At 41.2% G+C, this 13,227-nt stretch overlaps 1 protein-coding gene across 12 annotated transcripts in view; it reads left to right on the top strand.

Annotated features, from left to right (window-relative positions):
* Positions 1–13,227, top strand: part of IKZF1 (IKAROS family zinc finger 1) — a 73,509-nt gene that overhangs the window by 17,627 nt on the left and 42,655 nt on the right. For all 12 annotated transcript variants that reach the window (XM_074825461.1, XM_074825516.1, XM_074825475.1 and 9 more), the window contains exon 3: positions 4,514–4,633. In XM_074825461.1, coding sequence (XP_074681562.1) covers positions 4,514–4,633 — 120 coding nt within the window. The remainder of the gene's footprint in view (positions 1–4,513; positions 4,634–13,227) is intronic.

Raw genomic sequence — 13,227 nt, 5'->3', positions numbered from 1 at the left:
CTAAAGAGACACCAGGCTACAGACTTTGGTAGGAATAAAGGATACATAAAACCTTACTGGGCTGGGCACTTTGTTCCCTTTCTCTCTTTCCTCCTGTCTTTAACTATACTGTTAGGGCACAGATGAGGAAACTGAAGTAGAGAGAAGTTGAGGGTCTTACCAGGCACCATTGATAGGTTAGGTACTTCTCTGACAATTTTCATACAGAAATGGCAGTTTGGAAATCTGAGATCATCTTTCAGAGCTTCAGGATGAATTGGGGGATGGTATGATACAGCCTGCTGTTGCAGTTATCTCCATTTATGACTTAACAAAGGGCACCATGAATCAGTGGCAGTGCCAGAAACAGAACTTCACCTCTATAGCTCCCTTGTCTTTTTCGTTTGATATAAAAAAATAAAAATAAAAAAAAAAATTATTCCCTGCCCCAACATTAGATTGCATTGTTTGTGCTTCACTTCTTATTTTTGAACAAAGATATAAAATGGGAATGGAATAAATCTATAGTACTTCGCTCTGTTATGTGACATTTTAATAATTTACCCCAGTACTTGCCACTAGGTGGGTTTGTTTCAGCTCCATCCTTTCGACCAGTTATTGTTCTGGACATGCCTGTTAGAAATTAAATGGAAAACTGTTCCCTCCTTTCCCCCACCCCCTTTCCATTTTTAAATTCATTGGCAAAAGGATATTAGTGAGATTGTGTATCAGTAAGATTACCATGCAGAAGTGAACTTATCATGGTGTAACAATTTAGATGTAGTTAAGGCATGAAATACAAATACCATGCTCTAGAATCCAAGACACGGAGCTCAACAAATATATCTATTTTAAATCCACTATTTTCTCCCTGCCTTTTTGCATGCAGGGATTTGTCGATCATGTGTAACAGGAAGAAATCAAATGATATGAAATGAGTCATTAAAGCCAAGTTTGCTAAGCTTTCTTAACTGCAGTCTCTTACAAAGAGGGAAGCATATCAGAACTCTGGCTTCTGCCCCACCAAGTCCATGAGGCTAGTCTGATTCATGCCAACTGGCAAACGGCTATTAATTTAACAAGTAGAAGATTGATATCTCTTTAGTGAACCAAACAGTTCACCATAAACTGGGAAAGTACTGACAGGTTTCTGTTCCAAAAGACTGCTTAGCCTGGTTATTGTCAGATGCCGAATTACACACTAAGAAAGTTTTGATTTTCTTTGCTATCTGTTATTTCATAGGTCTAATATTGTGTGTTTATATTGGTTTGTAGCAGAAAAAAGCCTTCAGGTTTTTAGGGTAAGTGTTCTTCTGAATTTAGAGTAAGTCCAATCATCAACTTCCGTTGTTGTAACTGGGAACACAATTTGAACCTTGGACTATGCAGGTGACTTTTGATTACTATTACTTTTTAACAAATTTCTTTAACCTACATGTAGTGTCAAGATAGCGGATTCTCACCAGACTGCCTCTTGCCCTCTGATCAAACTTCTGGTTGTTTGTTTCTGTTTTGTTGGGGTGGGGAGGGAAGTGTTGAAAAAGGCAAAATATTTCTGCTGTCTCTCCTCACCCATGCATCCTATCTGTAAGAGATACCTCAGCTTGGCAGGATGGGACTTGCATTGGAAAGCTGCTGGCAGTTATTTAAGTTCCTTACATCCCATAAAAATAGTGAAAAAAACTACGGGAATAACTAAATAAGAAGCTAAACAGTGAATGGCAAAAACTGTTTTAATGAACTTCCTGCTTTTACTTTCGTCTGCTCTACAATTCGTAGTCCTTCTTTTCCACTTACGCAATCCACCTTCGCTCTTGCACTTGCTTCCAGTGATGTGATTTTGCCCATTTAAGAATACCCTGTGGAAGCTGGAGGAGGAGGGGACCTTATGAAGTCATGTAGTCAGTACGTCTGCCAGTGCAAGACTGTTCCTTCATTACCTTCGAGTCCTCTGGCTGCAGTTTTAGATGGTTCACCTGATGCCGCTCCCACCACTCCTGCTCAGAGATTATTCCACAATCTGATAAATGCAACATTAAGAAATGCAGTCACCCAATCATTTCGTTCATTTAAACCTAGATTTGTGCAAACAACCCAAACCAGCTAATTCAGAAGACGACTTAAAACTACCTGTCATTTTCACCCCCTGTCATGATCAGTATAGATTGGAAAGCACGATGCTTTGCTCCATCCAGCAGGTTGGGAGAAAACCGTTTTCTTCTTTCAGGTCAAATCCATAACTGCCATCACCAGACTGGTGTCACTTAAGTAAGCTACATTTGGTTTAATATTTCCTTTTCTGAGAAGTGATTTTAGAATTAATGAATGTTTGTGTGTTAATGAGGGAATTCTCATTAGAAAAAACCCACTAATTTGCTAGGCCTTTGTGCCATGAAATTACTGCCCTTACTGGTGTGCTGATTGCCACAGGATGTCTATTAGATTGCATCAGTGTAAATTGGTAACATCTCCATTTTGGAGACAAAGGTCTTATGTGAACATTACTGAGTTCAAATCCTGCTCTGGGCCTATCCCAGTCTTTGCTATTAGTGCAAAGACCAGCCTTTTAGTAATAGTTGATGAAACTACTCACTTAGATAATTGGGGCCTCTCCTGTTTAACATCTTTATTGATGACCTAGATGAGGGGATTGAGTGCACCCTCAGTAAGTTTGCAGATGACACCAAGCTGGGTGGGAGTGTTGATCGGCTCGAGGGTAGGGAGACTCTGCAGAGAGACCTGGACAGGCTGGAGCGATGGGCTAAGGCCAACTGTAGGAGTTTCAATAAGACCAAATGCCAGGTGCTGCACTTTGGCCACAACAACCCCCAGCAGCGCTACAGGCTTGGGGAGGAGTGGCTGGAGAGCTGCCAGTCAGAGAGGGACCTGGGGGTGTTGATTGACAGCTGGCTGAACAGGAGCCAGCAGTGTGCCCAGGTGGTCAAGAAGAGCAGTGGCATCCTGGCTTGTATCAGAAATAGCGTGGCCAGCAGGGACAGGGAAGTGATCTTACCCCTGTACTCGGCACTGGTGAGGCCGCACCTCGATTACTGTGTTCGGTTTTGGGCCCCTCACTACAAAAAGGACATTGAATTACTCGAGCGTGTCCAGAGAAGGGCAACGAAGCTGGTGAAGGGTCTGGAGCACATGTCGTATGAGGAGCGGCTGAGGGAACTGGAGTTGTTTAGTCTGGAGAAGAGGAGGCTGAGGGGAGACCTCATCGCCCTCTACAGCTACCTGAAAGGAGGTTGCAGAGAGCTGGGGATGAGCCTCTTTAACCAAGTAATAAGTGATAGGACAAGAGGGAATGGCCTCAAGTTGTGGCAGGGAAGGTTTAGACTAGATATTAGGAGGTATTTCTTTACAGAATGGGTTGTTAGGTGTTGGAATGGGCTGCCCAGGGAGGTGGTGGAGTCCCCATCCCTGGAGGTGTTCAAGAGGCGGGTTGACATGGCGCTTGGGGATATGGTGTAGTTGGGATCTGTCAGTGCTAGGTAAAAGGTTGGACTAGATGATCTTCAAGGTCCTTTCCGACCTAGATGATTCTGTGATTCTTTTGGTAGTTGATTCCAAGGCATGCTTTTGTTATAGATGTGTGAAGTCATTTTAAAAGAAGCTCTTCAAGACAGGGGTAGTAGTGTGGGTAGGACATATATGCTGTGACTGAGAGCTAAACCAAGAAACCTCATCATTTCTGGAAGTGCAATAATTAGCAAGAGAGTTATTGTCCTTATTGTATTACATTCAGCACTAAAAGAGTTCCATAATACCTATAACACGTTAAAGCACCAGACTGTGTTCTTCTGCAAAACCTTGTGTACACAAGATACTGAGGTTCATTTCCTCTTTACAAATGAGAGACCATAAAACCCTTGAAGTCATGTTTTGACTGACCTCTGCTAATTGTACGTTTTAGGAAGTCCCAGGAGCTACAGCACTTAATTACTTGTAGGCACAAGGACCAGCCAAAGCTTGATCTGTGGGTATTAGTGAAGCTTGCTGAAAATGAAGTGGAATTTTTAGTTGGAGACAAAATTTTATTTTTGGGGTAGTTCTGTTAGAGCCCCAGAATACTTGTGGGATAGACTTCACTATGTCACTGAAGCAAATCTGGATGTGCTCTCAAGGAGCATTTGTGGAAGAAAGAAGAGTTTTTACAAAAGATGACCATTTGATAACTTTTGTAATCTGTCACTCTGTGTTGTCTAAACTGGATCTTCTGAGCATATCAGCTGAAAAATATCCATGTGTGTTACAAATATCCAAAATGGTAAGACTGATAACTCTGTATCCAGACCAGTAAATTTTGAAGAGATACTGGCCATGCATCATGCATTCTTTTCACAAATATAATCCCCCTGTATTCAAAAGAAGCTTTCTCTGCAGGACAGCAGGGTTTGGTCCTAACAATGTCATGCTTTTTGTAGTGTGTAACTTTTTTGTTAAGTTTTACTTGGTTTGTGGTTCCTCTTACGGTATTATTTGAAAATGAGGTACTCTGATGACTAACTGATGCTACTTTCTTCACTACTAGGAAAGGAAAGTCCTCCAATTAGTGATGTCCCAGATGATGCAGATGAACCTATGCCTGTACCAGAGGACCTTTCAACTAGTACTGGAGGCCAACAGAGTGCTAAGAATGAGAGAGTCTTGGGTAAGATGACTAGTCCACTCTGATAAGAAATATTAGTATATAATATGCCAGTGATGTTGAAGTACTACTCAGCAAGCTGGTATACAGGCAGGTCCTGTGTCTTTTCATCTTGTTCTGCACGGGATTACTCAGGTGCTTAGTGGGTTTTGTGCAACCTTCTCCTTAGAAAAGGTATTTTGAGGGACAGCAAGCCTTTTCATTCACAGAGAATTTATAAAGATCCTACCATTTATCTTATTTCTAAAGCATAACATTGCATGAAATTCTCCCCAGGAAAGATGGTTTTCGTTCTGCATAGGAAATGGAATTAAATATGTTGTTCCAGGTCAAAATTATCTGAACTCAGAATTGATAAAAATTCAGTAAACTGTCAGGTATTTTTTTTTAATTAATTTGAATGCTATTTTGAATGTTATCTGCTATTCAGATTTCTCTAGAAATGTCATATTAGAACACACATAGTATTCATATGTTTCAGATTCCAATATCTGATCTTCATTTACCCTTGATTTTTTTAAACTGGGAGAACTTTAGAAAACACTTGAATTTTATTCTTCTAGGTAGAAGTCCACAATTGATAAAGTCTGTTGGATTAAAATAAACTATTGGCCAGAGATGATTTTGCAAAATGTTTATTCTTGGATCTTGGACTCCACACCAAGGACTAGCAATGCTGCTGCATCAGCTCACATGTAGTCCACTAAAACAGACTAGATTATATCACTTGAGCACAATGCTTGTTTACTATTAGGAAAAAAACAAAAAAGCAAAAAAAAAAAAGCAAAGAGAAGACAATAACTCCCAGAATGCTGTAATCAGTGCCCTATATGATAAAAATATTTCAGGAGAGGAGTGACTATCAAAATATGTTTGTTTATCCACAAATAAAAGTATTGCTCATCATCTTTACATTCCCATTATCAGAATGAGAGTCAGGGTAGAAGACAGTTTACAGAAAGATTGCAAGTGCCTTTAAATGTTTATTATCTAAGGAAGTGCAGTAAAGGATGATAGGTGGAAAGGGAGGCACAGAAGGCAAAATAACTAAGTCAAGGTAATACAGCAGGATGGTGGCAGCATTAGGAACTCCCAAACTCCAGCACTAGCTACTAGAGAATGCAGCTTCTTACTCATCTTCATTCCATTTACCACTTGATCCTCTCTTACCAAAAATGTGAGCGTAAAGTTCAGCTCCTACATGTATATTGACATACCTTATGAACAAATTACTTTTCTTAAAAATACTTTTTAATAATCTGATCACTTACCTAGTGCTTTGCTTCTCAGTCCAAAACTCTTTGGACAAAATCTTGCCTTTTCTGCTTGTGTATCAACTCAGTAAAATGAGTTAAGCCTCCTTTCTCCCACAGTAACTAAACCCTACAAAATATTTAAGCATTGATTTAAAAAATAATAATTTTTTTAAAATCCCTTGTTCAAACCCAAAGAAACAAACAGGGTTTTTGATTGCATTGAATTTACTTCACCTCACAAATATCATACAGAGCCAGCAAAGATGAAATTTATATTTGCTGATGCTGTAATGATTCTCCCAACAGTTCAATTATATATCAATATAAATACATATTAGAAGTTACTGTAATAAAAGAAGGAGAAAATGTTATATTTGGTGTCCTAAATATGGTAAGTTCCATCTGTTATTCTCATTAGTTGTACTTTGTGCACTCAGCAATAAACTAGATTTTTCCATGTCCTGACTTCAACATTTCCTCTACAGCCACTTTCTCTACACATAGCTCTTTGGTTGAAGGGTCACATCTTGTAGTGAGACATTTACCATAGTCAACAGAAACAAAGACAATTCACAGTACTCTGTTTTATGGATGATCTTAACTGTAGTTATCAACTCCAGTGCTTGCAATGTCTATCTTTTTTGTAAAGCTGCATACACTTTTACCTCTTCTACTGCTTCTTTTTCTAGCCCCAAACTAAGTTTTTTAAAAACAGTATACTGAAAAAAATTAATTCTTCTTTTTTACAAAAACAGTCTGCACACATGCCCCAGATATATCAGGAGCCATATGATTGCTACGCACATTGTGGATCATAATCAAAAGAAAATCTGTTAGGGATAAACTGATGCCTTAGGAGTGGTGTTTGGCCTACGTGATCTCATAGATGTATTGGGGATGAAGGGGACTGTCTTTCTACGTAGGCAGTGGCATGGCAGTGTAGACAGCCTTGGTATTCAGTGCAATGCTGTCATCTCCAAGTCCTAAGATGTGTTTCTCATCTCTGTTTATCACCAAACTTAAGTAGAAAAGGATGATCTAAAAAAGTTGTTTGAAGAACAATAGGTGGGAGTGTATTGTGAAGACCCACTGATATTATGTATATCTTGTAGCTAGGAGATAGACTGAGGCCTATGATAACTGACAGGTGATGCACATGAGCAGATATGACTACGCAACAATTTTTCTCTGTATGACTTTCCTAATGTCCCATCTGCTTCCTTCATCAAAAGGGAATCCCCTATGCATTTTGCTGTATTTCAACATATGATTTACAGTGCATTCCACTTAATCTCTAATGCCCTGAAAGATCAGCTGTCCATATGACATGCACTGAGGAAGGGTAATTTGAGTCAGACATTTATGGAATAGGGCCACTAGGCTCTGGAGGACATTTTTGTACATGTAATGTTATAGAGGTAACAATGGAAATTGCAGGTTTGTTAAATGAAAAGAGTATTTACCTCATCTTACTAAAATTAGGTGAGAAATCTGTTGTGAATTTTAATCAGCCTGTGAGATAGAAATGATCAAATGACCGTTTGCTTACTCAGATTTGTACTAACACTTTGTGAAACCTTTAACCCTGGAGTCAAAAGTTTAATTAACTCTTTCATCAATTTAGCATTTTAAAGGTCAAAGATGAGGGGAAATAAGCTATTTTTAGAAAAGAAAGATAGGCTCTAACTCCTCTGCGTGTTTTCAAAAATCTCCTTTCTTGCTTCTTCTGACGCTAAACTGAAATTTGAACGTGGTGCTATGGAACTGGTAGAGAACCATTTGAAACATCTCTCCTGCTCTGAGAATGAAGGTGTAGACTTCTGAAGCTAAAGTACTCAATTCACTTGCCAGATTTTACTGGCTGCCTTCAGATTTTGAGTATCTCACTTAAAATGGCTAGAGAGGGTACAAATTTCATGAGAGATGTCCAGACGTTCATGAAATCTGTGCTTTGACTTGTGTCCCCAGGCAGAGGCACCCTAGACATGTGTTGCTTCTGACCAATGCAAAAACAGTAAGTGGGTGTGAAAAGGTCATTTGTGGAAGTAAAGTCATCAACAGTTTCTAGTAATAACCCCAAGCAGCACAGCAAAGCAGAAACATATTAAAAAAACGTGTTCTGGTCACTGCTATGTCTCTTCATTTCCTTGATGACCTTGCTATGTTTTTAATGTTGTAACTCCCAGAATGCCACTATGTCTTGAGCAGCTTCCTCCTGCAAACTTCACTGCTGTTGCTCTGTCCCCTAGACCTTCCTGCTTCCTTGTCCTCTTTTCCACCCCATATTTCCTTCTCAGGCTGATCTGGCACCTATAGCTTGTTAATTAGTTTATTTTTTCTTACTCTTCTTACCCACCTGCTCTATATTTAGTTTTTCCAGACACACAGGGAACGTTTTCAGACAAGCAAAGAGCTAGATTTTCACAGCTCTTTAAGGCACTAGAGACTCTGTTTTACCATCTCTCCTGAATATCCTTTTATCTAAATTATTTAGAAATACACATCCCGCTGAAATTCCATTCTGTTAAGAATTAGTGCTTTGCAGCCTATTTTGGACAGGCAGCCCTATTTCCTGTGCTAACCTATAACATCAGACCTGATTCAGAATATCTTCTGCTGATTCTTACTGTCTCTGTTCAAGATTCAGGTTAAATGTTGCGTGCACCTTTTGTGGATAATCAGTACTCAGCATCCTGTGTGTGGTAGATGGTTGTAGTTTAGGGCTCTTTCTGCCCTGGGACTGTATCCTAATTCAAGCCATGTGTGGGAGGCTAATGACTCAGTGAGCTGTAGGTCATACCCTATTTCATGCAGAAAAAGACATTTGCTGTAGTGGTAGCATTTGCCTAGAAGGGCAAGCAGTACCTTCCTTTATCCATAACTGCCCATACCATAGCTGGCCATCAATGGGTAAAAAACAAAAAGCCATTTCACAGTGTTACTGGCCTCTGAAAGAGGCTGTGGGCTCACCATTTCTGCACAGGCAGCTATCTGATGCTGAAGATGACCACTTAGACTTCCAACACAGAAGTCAAGGGTTTCTCACTGAAAAAAGTGATCACCACCATAGTCACAGATTACAGTCTGGACCTGGAATATATAATGTGTACAGATACTCTTCTTTCTGAGAGGAAGAGGTGGGGAGAACCCATCTCACAAAATTGGGTTGAAACTGTTGGATAACTGACAGAAGATACCCAAAGTAACAAGTAAAGGTGATCCTAGACACCAGTAGAAGACAGATGAGATTTATATGAAGTTAGAAACTCTCTATTTGTTTAAAATAAAGGACACTAGAATGGGAAGAGATGTTAAAAGGAAAGAGCTTTTTGACATTTTTCTCCTCCAGTGGGAAGTGTCAAGTTACCTCCCTCCCACAACCCAGTTACTGAAGCAAAAGCCTGTGTAGCTGCAGAGCCATGGTGCCTGGCATCACTGGGAAGCTGGCACTGCCTTCACATCCTGGGGTCTTGTTTCCTGGCCATGGGCATTCAGAAGTGGTAACCTTCACGAGTAGCTGGTTAGTGGTGCAGGCAAGTGTCCTCACTCTGAGCTGCTTCAGTGCTTTATTTCCTTAAAAGGAGCTCAACCATTTGAGAGCAGGGACACAAGCATTGCTAAGGGGCCACCAGGCCAACCACAACAGCTCGCCATTACATAAATCTGCTGCAACTCACACATAGCTGGGTGGAGGCAGAGTAAAAGTGTAGAAAGGCTGCAGACGGAGGGTAGAAGGGAGAAAAGCCAAAAGGGGAAGTGCCCCACCCCAGCTTGCAAAATCGGTCGTGTTGCTTGAGGCAGGTCCAGCTCGCTGCTGCCCTGACATTTCTGTAGGGCAGGGAAAGGGGCTGAGGAAAAAGACTGCCAGAGCTAAACATCTTTGCACGCTACTCCTGTAGGAGTTCAGTGACTATGAAGGCAGTGTGTTGTATATTGGTAATAAAACTCACGTGTGCTATGTGTGCGTGTGGATGCGTAATCATTCTAAAGGAACCTGGAGGGCTGTGTAATGTGGTTTACTTGCTCAGGTTTCAGATGGACATCTGTGCTGTTCAAAGGTATGAAAGCACATAGGAGTAGATGAGTCTTTGTAAATAATTGCTGATAATTGCTGTCTCACCTGATGTAGCCCGACTGGCTCCTAGAGCAGAGAGAAAATTTGTTTCAAGATGATTTGGGGAGCTTTAAGAATTGTCTTTAACCCTCCACAATGAAACAGGGCTTGAAAGTCCAACTGAGGAGGCTTCTGAAGGAATTGAAAAACTTGTAACTAAAATATTTTACAAACTTTTAAAAATAGGGAAGTTGGGAATCTCCCCTCTTGTTTGATCCAAAGCCCCTATTTCTAGCCCCAAAGTACCAGTCCCCAGTATGGACTGGTATTGCATGCTTGGAGACCCTGCCGGTATGACTTACCTGTTTTTAAGGGGAACACAGAAGATATTTTTTGTCAGGATTATTTTCATTTTGTATGCAAAACTCTTCTTGGAATTTGTATGGAGGAGGATGGGGGGTGGTTTAGTGTGAGAAGGCATGTTACAAAATTCATGAATGCACTTATATATGCTGTATAGGATATACAGTTTATACCAGCCTTCAAAGGTATGTTTTGCATGTGCATAGTGTGAAACAGTGTGCTAGAGTGAGGTGCAGAAGACCCAGGTATCCGGGTGTTGGGAAGCTGAGGAATTAGCCACACTGCCAGGACTTAGCAAAATGTGCATGAATTTTCACAAGGCCAGTGGAAAACAGACCTCTTACTGAAGGCAAATTACTTTATCAAATTTAAAAATGCTTACATTTTTAAACATTTTCAAAACAAACTTGAAAGTAGTTTCTCAAAGGGAGAGTGAGCCAGTCTGGAAAGGAGAGCTGCCGCAGCTCCAGCGTAGGCTGTGCTGTATTAGTGCACTTAACGCAGCCCGTGCAAAGCCAGGGCAGAGCCACTGGGTACGCAGGCACGTAAAAATTTGTCCTCTGATGCAACCGGAGCACACGATAAAATCAAATCCTTGGCAACAGAATTGATCCTAAGAGAGAGTTGTATTTTTCTAGTGATTTCTATTTAGTTTTGCAAGGACTTTTTTTATTCCTGGCCCATTTGGTAGAAGTATGGTTTCAGTTGCCACTGTATGGCAACATGATGTTGCAGTGGCTGGTGAAGCTATGTTTTTTTTCCCTTATTTCTGCAGAACTGTGTAACTTGTGGAGCTGTGGACTATTTTATCAGTGTCTGCTGGGTACTGCTATGTTTTCAGAGGGGAACATCAGTGCAAAAGACAGGGAAAGCTTGGGAACTGTGCAAGTTTTGTTTCTTCAGTGGTAAGAAAGCGACAAGCGTTGTTTGAACTGGAGAGATGCAGTGTGTTTAGCTGTGTGACTTTTAGGTACGGATACTGAACCTGCTGATCTAATCTGCAGTTAGAGGAAGTTGTCTTTATCTGAGCAGAAGAGATGTGCCTCAGAGATAAGCCCCATTCTAGCTTGGGAGTTAAAATTATCTAGCAGGATCTCAGCCGTGGCTGCAGCACAACTCAGAAATACAGGGCTCTGGCTGGAAGGGGGACTTATTTTAAGTTGGGGACGACCTCTATAACTGCAGCTTGCTAAACCTCAGGTTATTTTAAGGGAATGACTATGCATCTGAAGCCTCCAACACCAACCATCCCACTATTCTGTATTATTGCTTGCTTGCTCTTTGTTGCTTTATCCCTTGAACAAGTTCTTGTTCAACCTGAGTGCTCTTCGGGAGTGGACCCTGACTGAAAAGCTTAACCACTGGACTGAGGCATGGTATAGGGACCACCTGCCTTTACAGAGGCACCGTTTTGGAACAAGCTGCTGTTTTGATTTTGTTCAGCCTCTCCTCCCATTTCTGTAATTTCAGCTCCTGCTGCGGTGCCTCCCTGGGAGGAGACAGTTTCTGGCTGCAGAGGACCTGCCGTATTGCTCTCCCCTTGGATGTGAGCTCCCTGGGCTCTGTCCCACAGCAAAATGTGCAAACACAGCATCACTGTGGCTGCATCCCCACATAAGAAATTTACAGGGAAGGATTTACGTGGCACCACAGGTTGCCCCAGCGTAGAACAAGCCCTTTATGGTAAAGGCTTGGGGATGGAGGGAGCTCCTTTTTTGGAGCTGTAGTCCTAAAGCCAGGAGCAAACATCACTCATCGCAGCAGGACAGAGATTTGTCTCTGAACCTTTCTCATTGAGCTCACTATACAAGTTCTCTTGAAGCCTCAGAAGATGGTCTCTCTGGAAAAATCTTTGCCCCAGGTGCCCCTGGAAAAAGCTTTGCCCCAGGTAGTTAGGTACCTCATAGCAGCCTGTATGGACTTACCCTCACAGCGTGTCACTTATGGTGAAGAAGTGTGACCACAACAAGCTGTTAACTTGTGAAGGTGGATTGGTCAGCACCCCAGGATTTTGGCCTCCAGAGACAGCTTGTTGGAAACTCCCTCCTGCCTCATCTAGCTGCCTCCCTGAACAAGTGAGCCAGCAGAGCAGCAGCCCAAAAGTGGGTTAGACCTGCAGCCTGCAATGTGAGACACTTTCTGCTGCTCCCTCCCCAGTAAGTGAATTCTGTGTTGTAAAGGTGCACATGCAGGGAATGTAATTCCTAGTAAAGTAACCCATTTAGTATGTGCTTCTCTTTATTTGGTTTTTATACTTTTTTAAGTTAGGAATAGTGCCTAGTTCTTGCATCTATTGCAGTTTCCCCAAAACATTTTAGGGGCCTAAATTGTAGGCATAAGAGATCCCAAGAAGGTATCTAGTCTACTGTTCCACCATCAGCCATAGTAAAACCACAGGCACCAAATGGGATTTTTGCAAGTGAGTAACTCCTACCCCTCTGATGTAAATAAGATTTCAACCCTAACATGCCAAAATCCATACCTAAAAATGGGATTAAGAACCCCGTTGAAGGTTTGCAGAGAATTAGTAATGCAGAGCAAATACAGAATTACTCTCAATTTCCAACCAAAACAGGGCTGATCCAAAAAAAAAAAAAAGTTAAGGTCCATGTTTTGCTCTTCAGTTTCCACCTTCCATTTCCCCCATTTCTCCTCCCCAAAAGGTAGTCTGAAATTATCTCATTTGAGAAGTGTAATAAATACAGCAAAAGTGGAGAAATGTGACAGAATGAATTGACTTCCACTCTTCCAAGCCACATATTCAGAGTCTACAGAGAAAAAAAAAAAAAAAAAAAGAGAAGAGAAGAGACTGAAGAGTAAGGAGAACTTTCACACAAGCCAGTTGCTTTTACCCTGGAAATGTTACTTCTGAGGAAGTGGCTCTTACCAGAGTTTTCAGTAACTTCTAGATTATTTTATGGAAC

The sequence above is a fragment of the Strix aluco genome, chromosome 1 (assembly GCF_031877795.1).
Source record: "Strix aluco isolate bStrAlu1 chromosome 1, bStrAlu1.hap1, whole genome shotgun sequence".
Taxonomy (NCBI): Eukaryota; Metazoa; Chordata; class Aves; order Strigiformes; family Strigidae; genus Strix; species Strix aluco.
This window is presented reverse-complemented; position numbering and strand designations above follow the sequence as displayed.